Source organism: Aplysia californica, unplaced genomic scaffold, assembly GCF_000002075.1.
Source record: "Aplysia californica isolate F4 #8 unplaced genomic scaffold, AplCal3.0 scaffold00080, whole genome shotgun sequence".
Lineage (NCBI taxonomy): Eukaryota > Metazoa > Mollusca > Gastropoda > Aplysiida > Aplysiidae > Aplysia > Aplysia californica.
Window position 1 is genome coordinate 1,416,513 of NW_004797350.1, and position 15,018 is coordinate 1,431,530.

Genomic DNA, 15,018 nt, shown 5'->3' on the forward strand with positions numbered 1-15,018 from the left:
ATATATACAGATAGATTGATAGATCTATATATGTGCAATTTGTCACCCTCGTCGTTAGAGGGAATGTCCCGCCTATAATAGCGCAGTATGTCGTTCTTCCATTTATGCAAAACACGAGTCTGGTCTAATCGACTGTGTTTAAAGTACCAGATGTACAATGGAAATACGTGAACAGCAAACTTTTTATATTGTATTCTATATTTTTAGATCTTGCTGTCATGCCTCCAATTGTGTATGCTACGCTGTCACCCAGTCCGCGCTGTTCCATGGGGTGCAGTTTTTCTGATAGGTTACACGGAACTCTATTTATGCAATTACCTTTGCCATATGAAGTAATAATAATAATGTAATAATAATATAACATTTATATAGCGCTTTTCCCAAAAAGTAGCTCAATGTTCTTTACATTGGAATACCCAATTTTCAAAACCTTTCTTACTACTTCCTTTCTTCTCATGCAATATATATTAATGCACACACACACACACGCACGCGCGCACACACACACACACACACACACACACACACACACACACACACACACACACAAACACACACATAGACTATTTTCATCCAAACATAGGAACAGAACAACTATCATGAAAAATAACGTTAAAAGCTTATGAAGCATAGGCCTGTAGGAACAGAAAATGTTTAAGATGTCTTTTGAAGCTATCAAGTGACGTTAGTCAGGTCTGCCTTAGTGCTGCTATCACAATGACAGTAGATGATACTAAATTTACCTGCAGCTGTGCTTACTGCCTTGTGGGTGCATACGGGAGTATGAAAGGCTAAGGGAGTAAACTCTAAACAAATCCGGAGGGAGGACCCCTAAGGCAGTCGACAGGGAGGAACTATTCGAACTATCTTCTGGCAACCCCTGCAACTCTACTGGTTCCAAATGTATTGACTTCATCGCTCCTTTGGACTAAATCAGCAAAGTCAAGAGGGGGCTCGTGCAAATTGGGTAAGGCACGTTCTCCATACAGTCAGGCCCACGCATTTAGCTGAGTCAAGTGCAAGCACTGCGACAGAATCTGCGCTTCAAATATAGGAAGAATTAGCCATGAACGAGGATGCATGAAGACAACCTTGAGACCATCTTAAGCTAAATTGACCGTCTGCATAGACGAAAAGAGCCACACATCTGAAGTGGAGCTTTTGAATGTTCAAAATGTGGCAAACATTTTTCTTCCAGAATTGGTCTCATCAGCCACAGCAAAAGCCAAAAGTCATCTTCACCTTTAGTTCTTCTAATTCTTCTATTTCGCTGGAGAAATTAATGTTCTCCTCTGTGGGTGTACTGAGCATCCTCAGACATTGGCGGATGTGGGACGTTACATCCCAGATTCTAGGATGTGGTTGGTTGGCGGGTGCTCTGGTGTGGTTTGCTCCTTCTTTCCTATCAAACATCTCTCGTCCTTATCTCCCCTTCTTCCTTTTTATGTGTGTTACTCTCTTGTAACACGTCTAATCTTCTGGCGCTCATACAACCTTATGCAGTTGCGAGCGCCGTAAAACCTCTACTAAAAAAAGACATTGGCGGGCAAGCGGTTATTATTATTATTATTATTATTATTATTATTATTATTATATATAAATCTGAGGGTGCTGTGGCGGAGCAGTTAGTGCACTTGTCTCCGAAGCGGAAAGTCCGGTTCGAGCCTCGGTTCGGACACGGATTTTTTCGCCCCCTCCTGCCCACCCAGGAGTAATGGTACCTGACTTTGAGTTGGGGAAGTAAAGGCGGCGTGGAAAGGAACTAGCCAGCCTGCCACAATAATAAAGCCGAAGGCCCTGGAAGTTGTCTCATTAACACTAACAAGGCAATTCCCAGTGTGCGGATCGGATGCGGGAACAACTTTACTTTTTAATGTATTAATCTGTCCCCTACAGACTTACAAAGCCAGCTCTACTCTGGCGTTGACCAGATGACAAGGACATGTAGTTACTTGAGAGAGGCATTGCGCTGCCTAGAGCGAAATGCTCGCAGCTAAAGGGGTTTGAAAACTACAACAACAACAACTAGCCTACAACAACAACTAGCCTACAACAACAACAACAACAACAACAACAACAACAACAACAACAACATGTATTGATATGCTAAACCCACTTGTTTGAATCAAACATAACCAGCGTGGGCAAGAAAAGTAGTCTCTGCCGTATACTCTGAAAGTCATTTGAGTTTAACTAGTAATATTTGATAACTTATGATGATGCCCCCGAGAGTCAAACGAACCAGAAACTCAAACATGCTTTATTGTAACTAGTGAAAAAATACGCCATATGAAATCACTCTTTTACAAAACTTCATAGATACACCAAATTTAATGCCTAACCGACAACTGAAGCTGACCTCAATTATTTCTTTTTGTTTGTTTCTTTGTTTGTTAGTTGTTGTTTTTTTCGGGGGGGGGGAGAGTTTTAAGTCTATCTGTTTATTGATCCAGTCAGATAAAGGCGTTGTGTCCGGCGTGCGAACTCTTAAATAACCTGTCAGTATTGAAAAGGGCGTTAAGCCAACGTAATATCTTACAAAGTAATGGCTTCACACAAAATTGTTTTCTATTTGTTTGATCTGATTGTTTTTTTAATCGCAGCTCTTTCTAAAGCACGTTCTACCTATTTTTAATCAACTGAAGTGTGCTAGGTCTTATTTCTGACCCTTTTTAATTTCTCCGCTCAATGAACACGAAACTTCATTTGAATACATTCATTAGAACAAAGTTTTTGCAAACATGTCTCCTATGTGCCTGTTTTCCCCTTTCCTTTAGAATTTTGCTTTTAAAAAATTAATCGATTAATCGAAAAAAGTTAACGGTTCGACATTAATATTAACAAATTTTCTCTCTCTTAGCGGTCATCTTTGCTGCTATGGTTGATAGCTAATCTTTTACTGCCCTATCGACACATTTTAGATCCTTTAGGAAGCGTTCTTCGATCTTGCCTATTGGGTCAACGTGTGCTTAGACGGATGTGTTATTCCAGGATAAAGGCGCAAGAAATCACATGAAGAAAAAGAACCTTCGTATGTTAGGCAAAAAGCATAACCATCTACAACACAGACGGGGTTCGATACTAAAGTATTTCTCTTTCACTATTAGGCTAACTGTTGCGATACAAAAGTATACTTTTGATATTGGTTTATCAGAGAAAAAAGCTTACCAGCACTGGTCGTGCAATGACTAGGTCCGTCGCTTTGTACATAAGGCTTCTTGAATAATTTGAATTGTATCAATGGGGACCCAATTAATTTACAGCGCATAAGAACAAACACATAGCTCCTTTTTACCTTTTTTCAGCGGTAAGCCAGTCACAGCAACACAGTAGGTTCTAGAATTGGCGAGCCATGCAGAAATTTAGGGTTCGAATCCTAGTTTTTTCCCTCGCTTGATTCTGTCAGTCTATTTTACTCTTTCCCTGCAGAAAATGGGCGTTATAGTGTCGTTGTGATTCTCTTAGCTCAAACTAAATGAATAGGTAGAATCCTGGTTGTGTTCAAGTTATGATTTCCGATCTTATTTAAGTACATTTTCCTCTCGGTCTGATGTTCTGAACGATAAACCAAGGGCTCCGTATTGGAAATAACCTGTTTGTGTATGTCTTGTATACCGCTAAACCTCTTTGCACACGCCGTTCCCTTGGACAACATCAGTCACGTGGAAAGGAGGGATCTGCCGCATGGGCAACAGCTTATTTACTTACTCGCTCCCTGTACCGTCAGGTATACAAGGCAGAGAGCAGTCTAAGCCACACTCGTCTGTCCCTGGCCACTTCCTCTATGGCTCATCCCTGAAAGCGCTTCTGCAACTTCCAGTAGGTCTGCCTTTTCTCCTTTTCCCATTTCTGCTTCTTTTTTTCAATGGGTAAAATATCTTGTCTCCATAATTATTGCCCAGGCTTGCACCTTGTAGGTGGTGTCGGTGGCCTAGTATTTAGGTTACCGGACTGGTAGTCGTGAGGTTGCGGATTCGGGGGTTCGAGCGTCCTGTGTGTCTTTGGGAAAGGCACTTAATACGTATTTCCTATTTTGCTCGGTCCTTTCGGAGATGGACGTTTAACTCGAAGGTTTAAATAAATAATATAATAAATTTGATAGAAGGACTCAACCTAAACCATTTCACGTTTTAATTTTGCACCCTGTAGAGGATATTCTAGCACTGTTGGAAAGTATTGGAAGCAACACGAGGCACGGCAGTTTACCACCGTCACTCTCGCATTGGACTATACAGTTACAGCCGACCTTGCTCTGGCACAAACTGAAGACACTCTTCCGTTGGCTGCTGACAAGCGTTGGACTACAACCCCAATCGCTGCTGCAACAGAAAAGTAAGTCCGAGTCTGAGAAAAAGGATGCATGCCGGTGCTTCTTTTGCTGACCCTAATCAACGTATCAAAATAGGGAACCCTAAAATTACACCGTCTTCTCTCTCTTTATCGTCTACCCAGTTCCAAAATTAATCGCTGAACGCAAAGCAAAAAGTAAGTGAAGCAATTCGTTGTGAAATTCATTAGCGGCATAAGATAAGACTTCTTAAAAAACTGTTCAAGAGGTTTGTATATCGGGGTTATTTTGTAAGTCACCGTGCCGACCGAAAGAGCATTGTCTCCTTGTCTGGCTAAGAAAGTTAATTAACTTTTTTGTCGGAATATTTTAGCTGTGAGAAAGCCTGGAGAGATCTGACGAAACTTTAGCGAAATTGCTTGTCTAAAATTGACTTTGAAGGTTATGTGCAACCAATGTTGTCTTGTTTCTATTCATTACTTAGTAGCCTTTTGCCCAGTATGGAAACCCCTAATGTTCCTCTAGTATTGCCTTACGCGTATACAAGCACCCTTAGGAAGAGCACGAACAGTGGAAAGATGAGGTATTTGTCTCTTGAAATAAACTGTGTATCGAGCCTAGCTTGTGTACATCACTGGAATGACTGTTTAGAGTCGTCGAGAAGGAAGAAGAAGTGGGTGGTTGGCGGGTGCTCTGGTGTGGTTTGCTCCTTCTTCCCTATCAAACATTTATCGTCTTCATCTCCCCTCCTTCTTGTTTGTGTATGTTACTCTCTTGCAACACCTCTAATTTTCGGCACTAATATTACCGTATTGTGTTGCAAGTGCGTAAAACACCTATTAAAACAAATTATCCTAGTTAATCACTGAAAGTAGCCTAAACAGGATTTAGTTGTGGTTGGTTGGCGAGCGCTCCGATGTGGTTTTCTCCTTCTTCCCAGAAGAACATCAGCTGTCTTCCTTGTCTCTCCTCCTTCTTTTTTTTTAAATGTTACTCTCTAGCAACAGTCCTAACTTTTGGCAATTACATAACCCATTTGGTTTGCACTACGCTGTGGTACAAACTCTCTGCTGAAACTAAGCTAAAAAGTTTTGTTCAAATTCCCTGCTTGCCGTAAAAAAAATTATTTATTCATCTATTTATGTATCTATATATTTATTTATTTATTTATTTATGTATCTATTAAAACGTGTTAATTTATTTATTTATTTTGAGTGCGTGCGTGAAAGTCAAAGTCCTCATCGTTACACAAGATCAGTATTTTTTTTTTCTGGAATCCGGAACTCAGCGCGGCTGGTGTACATTACTGGCGGGTGGGGAAAACTCCCAGACACCTTTATGAGCATGACCGGGTTGAAACCCCATCTGGAAACTTTCACGTGTAGGAGGTTTTAAAACCTTTGGTATCGTCTTACGTCATAGCCGTCTCTGGGAATTTCTCTGTCACCTCGGATGTTCTGCTTACCTCAGCAAAAGTCGTTCCCATTTGCCCGGTCTGGAAGTTTTCAACTTCTGTTTTTATTTCTGTACCTTTTCCCGTTCTATAAAGTTGTTTGGCTGGGGCTCTGCTGTGGTTTGCTCCTTCTCTCCTATGTCTAACATCCATATCTCGCCTCCTTTTCTTTGTATTTTACTTATTGGTAAAACATCTATTCTTCGACACTGATATGATATAGATCTACTTGAATTGTAGATGCTATAAAACTCTTACTAAAACAAGCAAAAAAAATGTTTGCTTTTTTGAGGTTTCTACCTTTATTTTTACTGCATACTTCTTTCTACTCTGTAGATATCGGACCATTAGTAGTCTCTCAGTTGTACATGTCATTGTACTGCGTCATATACATGTATGTAAACCTATTCTTGCTCTTTTGTTATCAACTTTCTTGTTACTCTCAGTACATCTTGGATACAAATATTTGATTTATGCAGAGTTGTTTCTAAAAGCTGATAAGGCACTATTATCATTATTGTTATCAGTATCATCATTAGTAGTAGTTAGTAGTATTATTGGAAGTAGAAGTAGTAGTGTAGCAGCAGCAGCAGCAGCAGCAGTAGAGGCAGCAGCAGAGGCAGAAGCAGCACCTTTTCTTCACGTCTTTAGATTTCCTTTCCGGAAAATAAGAGTATCGTCCCAACAGAGAAAGGTTCAACACGTTTAGAAATAGCCAGAACCTGAAAGTGTGAACGAGATAATTAGCCCAACTGCTTGTTTGTTGCTGTCTAAAGGGCACTAAACGACCCTGGGAGTCTGTTGACAGGCACAGAAAAGATTTACATGTACATCATTTTCAAGAGAGCAATTGTACGAATCGTTCACTACGTAAACAATAGTACCATTGTTCATAATAGTAATCGAACAATCTTCTAATATTGACGTACGGGTAGTTCTCTTCATAGTCTAACTCCAACAGTAGGTCATGTCGTGACCAGGCTGGTCTTACTCTTCGGGGAGTACTACTAGTTTTTGTTTGTTGTTTTATTTCGTTCAACCCTGTCTTATTTTCTTTCTATTTTGTTTCGTCTGTGCCTCTGTCCCCCACCCCCACCCCACCCCCAACAACCATTTTTGTGCAAGATACCGCGCATTGTAAGGTATAGAATCGAATTTAGAGTTGTGTGGTTTTAAAAATTGTGAATTGTTAGTGATGTCGATTTGGGGGGAAAGGGGTGAGGCGGGCTATATGCCTTGAAATAAGCTCTCCTTTTTTTAAAACCCAAACGCAAAAAACACACGGACGACAACGCTTTCTGTTCTCTTTACAATGCGAGCACTGCTTTCTTTCAAAAACTCAAAAAAGTCATTCGTTTTCTGTTCTGTATCTAAAAGTTGGGCAAAACAAGAAGAAAAACCTTTTGACATTAAAAATCAATTCCCTCCTTCAATCTACTTGAAAATGTTCTTTCATTGCTGGGACATTAATGGATAAATTTTCTTTCCATTCAAACAAGTACATTATGAATCTATTGCCTGATACCTCCAAACCAAATTATTCAAAACGTCAATACACTTTTTGTGTGGGTTTTAATATTCCCCAATGGTTTCTAAATCACAGACCTGTCGCTGGTGTGGTGATCTGAAAGTTATAAGCCCGTGTACATGCATTTCCTTTCGCGTTACTTTTGTTATAACTCTGCATTCAAAAAGACGAATCCCTAAAAATGGATCATTCACACTGCAGTAGAATAGCAGCTTCAATTATATATTTTAATCTCTGGAAGCCTCCATCAACTATTGTCCCCCCACCCCTACCCCCATCCCCCAAAAAAATCAAAATCGCTGTCTCAATAATCGAACAGCGCATCACTCTCTTCCTCCGCCTTTTCTGGGCGATAGAGGATGCCGATCAGTTTTGAGAAAGAGTTCCCACACCTTGAATCTGCACTATAACAAGAAAAAGAAAAGAGGTTTGGGTTGACCCTGACAGTCAGGGTCAAAACAGCCACACCCCTCCCTCTTTTTTTCTAAGTGAATTGAATTGCGTTGATAGAAGCACAAAAACTCTTCAACTTAATTTCTTCAGGGGCACGAGTTGTTCTTGGCACATGTACTTAACACGAAATTTGCCTACTTTACCCTGGTGGGAATGAGTAACCGACTTCAGAAAACAAAAGATCTTGTCAGTTTGTTATATAAACTTTGCAACGGGCACAGAGCAGGCTTTGTCGCCCCCCCCCCCCCTCCCCCAAACCAGGGCAGCACTACTGACTGAAGTGTCTTTGTGCTATTCCCAAAGGGAGGATATTAACCTGTTGCTATGCACAGTATTGTAAATGGGCTGATTTATCAATGTCATGCTCATACCGTGCCGGAACCACATAGGGGGAACTGCTGCTTCTTTTTTCCTCATACTTTTGCCTTCGTCATTTTTCTCTACTTCTTTTGTATGTTTGTTACTCTCTTGTGAACTGCTATTTCCTGGGTGCCTTGATAGTCGAAGCAGACGTTGTGTTGTTGCGAGGTTAGAGAGGTGAGCAGAGAAAACCTGATTCTCCGTTTGGACCTCTCTGTTGACATCCACCCCTTGGCGCTCATATGACCTTATGCAGTGGCGAGCGCCGTAAAACCTTACTTAAACTAAACTAAGCTGTGTAGCGTGGGTATGCACTCTATTCTTCTTCTTCTTCTTCTTCTTCTTCTTCTTCTTCTTTTTCTTCTTCTTCTTCTTCTTCTTCTTCTTCTTCTTCTTCTTCTTCTTCTTCTTCAGCGTTCTTCATAGTAGATTAGATGGCGAGGGCCGAAAGTTATTCTCAGGTCGAGAGGGCTGCCATACAACGTCTGGTGCTTGTCCCAGGGCTGAGGCCAGTATTTTTGTCTTGCCGCATCCAGTAGTAGGAAGTCCTAGAGAATGTGCTGTGCAACTTGGCGACTAGCACTGCAAGGACAGTTGGGTCCATACCGATCTTGAATCGGGACAACATGTGATGCTTCAGCCTGTTGTGTCCTATTCTGAGTTTGAAGATTATCACTAGGTCGGCTCTTGGAAGCTGGTGGATTGGACCCAAACTGAGAGGAGTAGAACACCCTGGCCAACAGGCAGTATTTATATTATATTATAAACTCAAAAATCAAAGTCGCCTGAGCCGACTTTACCATCCTTGCCCTTTATTAAATTGTTTCCAAATGGAGTCATCTGGAGCGCCCCATGGTGAATCGGAGAGCACAGTCTGTGATACTACTATAACTATAATATGATACATGTCTATGGCCCACGCGGATATAATGAACTCACATTTTGTGCGTGTCACGTCAAAAAGCCCAACCGTGACACCATAAACGCCAGTCTCCATGGGTAAGATGGGAAGAAAGAAAAAGAAGGGGGAAAAGAAAATATTTTTTGAAAGTCAGAAGCTTCTTCCCCTCAAAGTCACCTCTGGCATCGTTTGTCCGTTGTCAAGTGACACGCCTGGGAGGGCGTCTGTCTTTGACTGCAGAGTTATTGTTATTGGGTAATATTAGACGCTGTGGAATGTCACCATACATCGATGGTGTCAGGTCAAATCTTGTCTGACCTGGAGTTGTGAAAGTTTAGGGTAATATTTTTGTTCTCTCTTTTTTGTTTGTTGTTGTTTGTTTGTTTTGTTTTGTTGGTTTTGTTTGTTTGTTTTTTAAATTTTGTTTGTGTTTCTTTTGTCTTTCTTTTATTATTGTTTTACGGGAGTTGATGGGTGTTGTTGTCACTAAAAAAATAGAACACAAGGCTCTGTAACATATCGAGTTCGCCGAACGTCAAACAAAAAATAACCTGTTGAAATCACTCTCAAGTTCCATGAAGTAATTAAAATAAGGAGACAGGCTGCAGGTACGTTCGTACTGAAGGCTACGACTGAATTACTACTTTCAAGATAATTTAATCCATTTCCAAAATATTCCCTTTAAATTAGAACCCATATCCGATAAGAGATGCTTGGGATTTATCCCTTGAATCCGTGGCGCAAAGTAAAGGTTGCGCATTTTGGCTTGTACACAAAGGCCGTGGTTCAAATCCCTATTCCAAAAAGTGCTCTGTCTACTCGTCTCCTTTTTCAGCTGGGATGTAAGTCTGTTAGTCAAGGCTGTCCTTCACAGACAAGGTCAAAGGAACACGTCCCCTGAGATATAGAAAGTGGGATATATATTAATTAGGAAATGAAATTTTAGAGAAAAAGAGAGAGAGAGAGAGAGAGAGAGAGAGAGAGAGAGAGAGAGAGAGAGAGAGAGAGAGCGAGAGAGGGGGGGAGAAAGACTGACAGAGCGTGGGTGTGGGAGAGACAGAGAGAGTGAGTGAGAGAGAGAGGGGGGGATGGGGATAGAAAGACTGACAGAGAGTATGTGCGTATGGTAGAGACAGGGAGAGAGGGAGAGAGAGGGGGGGGGGGGAGATTTAAATAAGAAGGAAAGGGAGAAAGAAAGAAAGAATGGAAGAGACAGAAGAAATGGGAGATATAAAGAGTACAAGACGTTAAAAATGCAGGTCTTTGTTTCAGTGAACAGTGTGTCCCATCATTGTATTTCATAACTGAACGGTCACCTTGACATACCTCCGCCCACCAGCCGTCTTTAAAGTTCTGGGGTGGGTGGTTGGCGGGTGCTCTGGTGTGGTTTGCTCCTTCTTTCCTCTTAAACATCTATCGTCCTTATCTCTCCTCCTTCTTTTTTACGTTTGTTGTTACTCTCTTGTAACACCTCTAATATTCGGCACTTATATGACCTTATTGTGTTGCAAGTGCCGTAAAACTCTTTACTGAACTAAAAGTTCTGGGGGTTTTTTAATATGCGTTCGACACGATTTAGGTGTCTCATGGCTCAGCTCCCATCATGTTGGATATCGTGAACTCTCTGCTGTCTGCTTTGGGAGGCATCAAATTTCTCAGCACCTTCAACTTTCCTCCTTGAAACACCCATAGTTATCCCCACCTCAAAACCCACCCCGTTCTCCAAACACACACACACACACACACACACACACACACACACACACACACACACACACACACACACATGCACAAACTTGCACATACATACACTCACATATATGCGTAGACATATACATACACACATATACACTCACACATACACTCACACATACACTCATACACACACACACACACACACACACACACACACACACACACACACACACACACACACAAGCGCACGCGCACTCACACCACCCTTCCCCCAAAAGGCCAACTTCCCCCACTCCAAAAGAAAATCAGCAGGAAAAACAAGACTTGTCAAAGACTGTCTTCGATTTCGTGTTAATTTTTTCAAACACCTTATGATTCAAATAAAACAGATGAGGGGATTTTTTTTAGAGGGGTGGGGACAAGCGGGAGGGGGGGGTTGAGGGGATCCACGCCTACTCGTCTTACCCCTCTAGAGGACACGTCATCCTGTTTCCGATTTCTGACCTAGTAGATCCATCAAGTCTGACGTCATCTCCGTCTGTGTCTCCTCCAATCACTCCTCACTTCTCTCACCTCTGTATACCTCCATCTTTGTCTCCTCCAATCACTCCTCTCTTTTCTCACCTCAATGTGATCATGAAAAACGCCGGAAATGTAAGCCATATTCTATTCGTGGCATGTTTTGGATTATGCAACGAAAAGAACACCCCACTTCCCCTCCCCTCCCATCCCCTGTAGTCTCCAGTTATGCAACGTGTAGTAGTTATTATGTAATGCGTGAAATATCAAATTCGACAATGTATGTAATCGTACTATGTCCATGCTTTTTTTTAAACGTCTACGGGGCTGCGAACTTTCCCCGAGACATGTGAAAGCGGAACACAATTCCAGGTTTTTGCAACATGAGACTTTCACCAGAGAGTGCTATCACTTTCTGCACTAAACTGTGACTCATCGCTTTGTGTATGTGTCTCCGGTCGTGGACTCTCTCAAGTGTGACGTCACCTTAAAAGTTGTTGCGGAGGTTGTGAAAGTAGAGAAGGAGAGTTCTGATGCAAGCGCACAGGCATATCTCCAGCGACGGTAGAATGTTACGGAGCATCGTGCTAGCGCGCAGATTATTTGTATTGAAGTAGAGATTGTCTATTCTTTAGATAGATTTTCGACGTCCTGTTTCTTAACATCAGACATAAATACAGTCTAACCTGTCCAAGATGACCGCCCATTGTCGAGGAGAAAAGTGGTCATCATAGACAAGTGGTCCTATTGGATAGTGTCACAATAATTTACTTTTTTAATGCTAGGGGGATTTGGAAAGTGGTCGTTTATACAGGTGAGTGTTTTGGACAGGTGGTCGTTAGAGCAGGTTTGACTGTATTTGAAAAATCAAATCAGCGTAAATCTGTGAAAAAGTAATGTTCTCTGTGTGGGATATCATTATGAAGGAAGGTTTTCTGCTGAAAGCTTTTTTTCTGAGAAGAGGTTTGTTTGCTCAGTCTCCTCCTAATCCTTTTCATCTCTTTGCTCTTCCCTCTCTATCTATCTATTTATCTATCTATCTATCTAGCTATCTATCTATCTATCTATCTGTCTATCTATCTATCTGAAATTGGTATAGGTTATTTAAGAGGCGTCCTCCGAGTTTAACGTCCATCTCCGAAAGGACCGAGCCAAGTGGGAAATTGGTGTTAAGTGCCTTTCCCAAGGACACAACGTCGGACCAAGCTCAGGTTCGAACCCCCTACCCGCAATCTCACGATTACGAGCTCGGTAGCCTAACCACTAGACTATCGACGCCACTCTATCCTTCCATATGCATCTATATATTATATGCATCTATACCTGCATCTATACCTATAAGCATATGTGTGTGTATATGTGTGTATATATGTGTACTTTTGTTTGTTTGTTCGTTTGTTCGTTTGTTTGTTTGTGAGCGTGCTAGTGAGTGATTTTTTTGTATATAACCTGGCATAATCATTTGTTTTATTTGTTTTTTTATTTTTAGAGCATCCCGCTTTTTCCTTCTGGTGAAATGACCGTCACGCCTACAGTGACGTCCTAACTCCCTGAGTCACATGACCTTTCATTGTACGGGAACATCAAGACAAAAGACAGTATCTTGTGTGGAGGGAAGGTGTCGCTCTGCTTGTCCTCTGTTGTGCTAACTCTGGCCACGTCTTGGGGAGCTGCGAACAGCATAATTTTACAGTAGCTTTCACCGTTCCACCCTCCCTCCGACTCAACCAAAAAACCAACAGAACTACTGATCCACTTAATCACCAACTACACCCACCCATCCACAACCACTACCAACCCACACCCACTCATCACTCCCACCCACCCACCCACTCAATCCACTGAAACAAGCCACACCCACACTTCGACTCAACCACTCAGATTGTCCTCCAACTTCCCTGTCAACCCACTCATCTACACCCACCAAACAACACCCATCGACAAGTTAAACCACCCACCCACTCACCCGCCAGAAGAATGCCTCAACGGGCGAAATTTGACATAAACTCCTCCCCAATGAATGACTCACGCGGAAACGGGAATCCCGTGCCAACCACAGGAGGGAGATACACCACAGGCTTACCTATTCCAGCCAGCTCGAAATCCTTACACAAATCCTGCAGCTCCGCTAGCCTGTCTTCTCACTCCCAAAGAAGCGGGAATCTTAATGTGCCCGCAACAGGGAGGCACACGACAGGATTACCAAGGCCAGCGAGCGCGAGATCCCTGCACAAATCTCGCAGCTCCGCTAGTCTTTCTTCGGCCAATAGACTCGCTACGAACTCACCCGCAGTCGTGCCAGCTGAAGGAGATATCACTCTAGTAGTGCCGAGAGTTTCCCCATCGTTCACTGATGGACAGCGAGTGTCCACCATCGCACATCCTTATCAAGAACCAGACGCCTACTTCACAGGAAACGGAGGCTTTTCTGTGGGTAATGGCGGCCATTTTGGCTACGACAACCCAATGTATCTGCCGGGCTCCGAACTGATCCTCACGCCATCCGGTTTAGGTAAGTAAACATTACGCTCGCTATCCTAGAATTACAAACTTCTATCTGCATACCGCGTAGTTTTGGGAAATTTGACGTGAAAAAGTTGGAATTTCACAACGCGTCAAGCGTTTTCGAATGCAAATATTTGAATGTCTTGATTACGACTCCAAATAATCTTACAATTTTGATAGAGCAGGTAGAACATAAATAATTTTGGTTCCTGACCTCATGGCCATAGTTATTCAAAACGGGCAAAAATGTCGGATAAAAGTTTGTAATTCTACAATAGCGATTAGTCATTGTTTACTCAATAGTTTTGACGTCATCTGCTTTAAGTAAGCAACGTCATTAACCCCATCACTGCCGTATCCTTTTTACAGTCCTACCAAAGAGCTTCGGACGGTCTTAGGTGCCGGCAGAAAAGGGTTAACAGCTCAAACATTGAAGTGCCCCCTGCGCTGTTAGCTTTGAATAAATGGCTTCGTTCAGTGTTTAAATATTATCTACGTGACCATTATGCCATCTAATTTTCGGAAGTGACCGTCACTCCTCGTTGCTCAAACATTATTACACCGCTGTGTGTGTGTGTGTCTCGTAGAAAAAGTAAGCAAACATCAGGAGGAGGGATGAGGTCTGTGAGATATCCAGGGATTTTGCTGTAGCACATGCTAAGGAAATTTCTGTTATGAGTGACTGACGTGTGCACAATAATGATAATAATAGAAAGCATTTGTATAGCGCAAATCCCCGCTCAACAGCAAGCTCTATGCGGTTCACAATCTATACTTTTACCCCCAACAGACCTGAGAGCTCGGAAGCATACAGTGCAAGCGGTCATTTATAAGCGCTAAAATACTAACATACTGACATGATCTATCGCTGTGTATGGCCGAGTATCCATTCCCACCTGGATGAAGTGAGGAAAGTTCGTGTAAAATAGTAAAGTGCCTTTCCCAAGGACACAAAGTCGGGCCTGCGGCTCGAACCCCCGAAACCGCAACCTCACAATTACGAGTCCGACAGCCTATCCACTAGGCCACCGACGCCACCTACTTATCTCACATTATATTTACTTTTGTTTGATTTTTCACATTCTTTCTTTCTGGTTCCAATGCAACAATACCAGTATGTCGCAACATATTGAATTTAGGTTTCTATTTTCTGTTCGAGGAGAAAAGACAAGAGTTTAGCGAACTTTTAGTTGTTATTGTTGTTGTCGTTGTTGTTGTCGCTGTTGTTGTCGCTGTTAATTGTCGAGTTGTTGTTGTTGTTGTTGTTGTTGTTGTTGTTGTTGTTGTTGTTGTTGTTGTTGTTGGGGGTCTTTTTT

At 42.1% G+C, this 15,018-nt stretch overlaps 1 protein-coding gene across 2 annotated transcripts in view; it reads left to right on the forward strand.

Moving 5' to 3' along the window:
* The window catches only part of LOC101851255 (sulfate transporter), a gene marked incomplete in the record, with an annotated part of 91,643 nt that overhangs the window by 8,695 nt on the left and 67,930 nt on the right, over positions 1 to 15,018 (forward strand). For both annotated transcript variants that reach the window (XM_013080297.2, XM_013080298.2), the window contains 1 exon segment: positions 12,687 to 13,709. In XM_013080297.2, the coding sequence (XP_012935751.1) occupies positions 13,175 to 13,709 (535 nt within the window).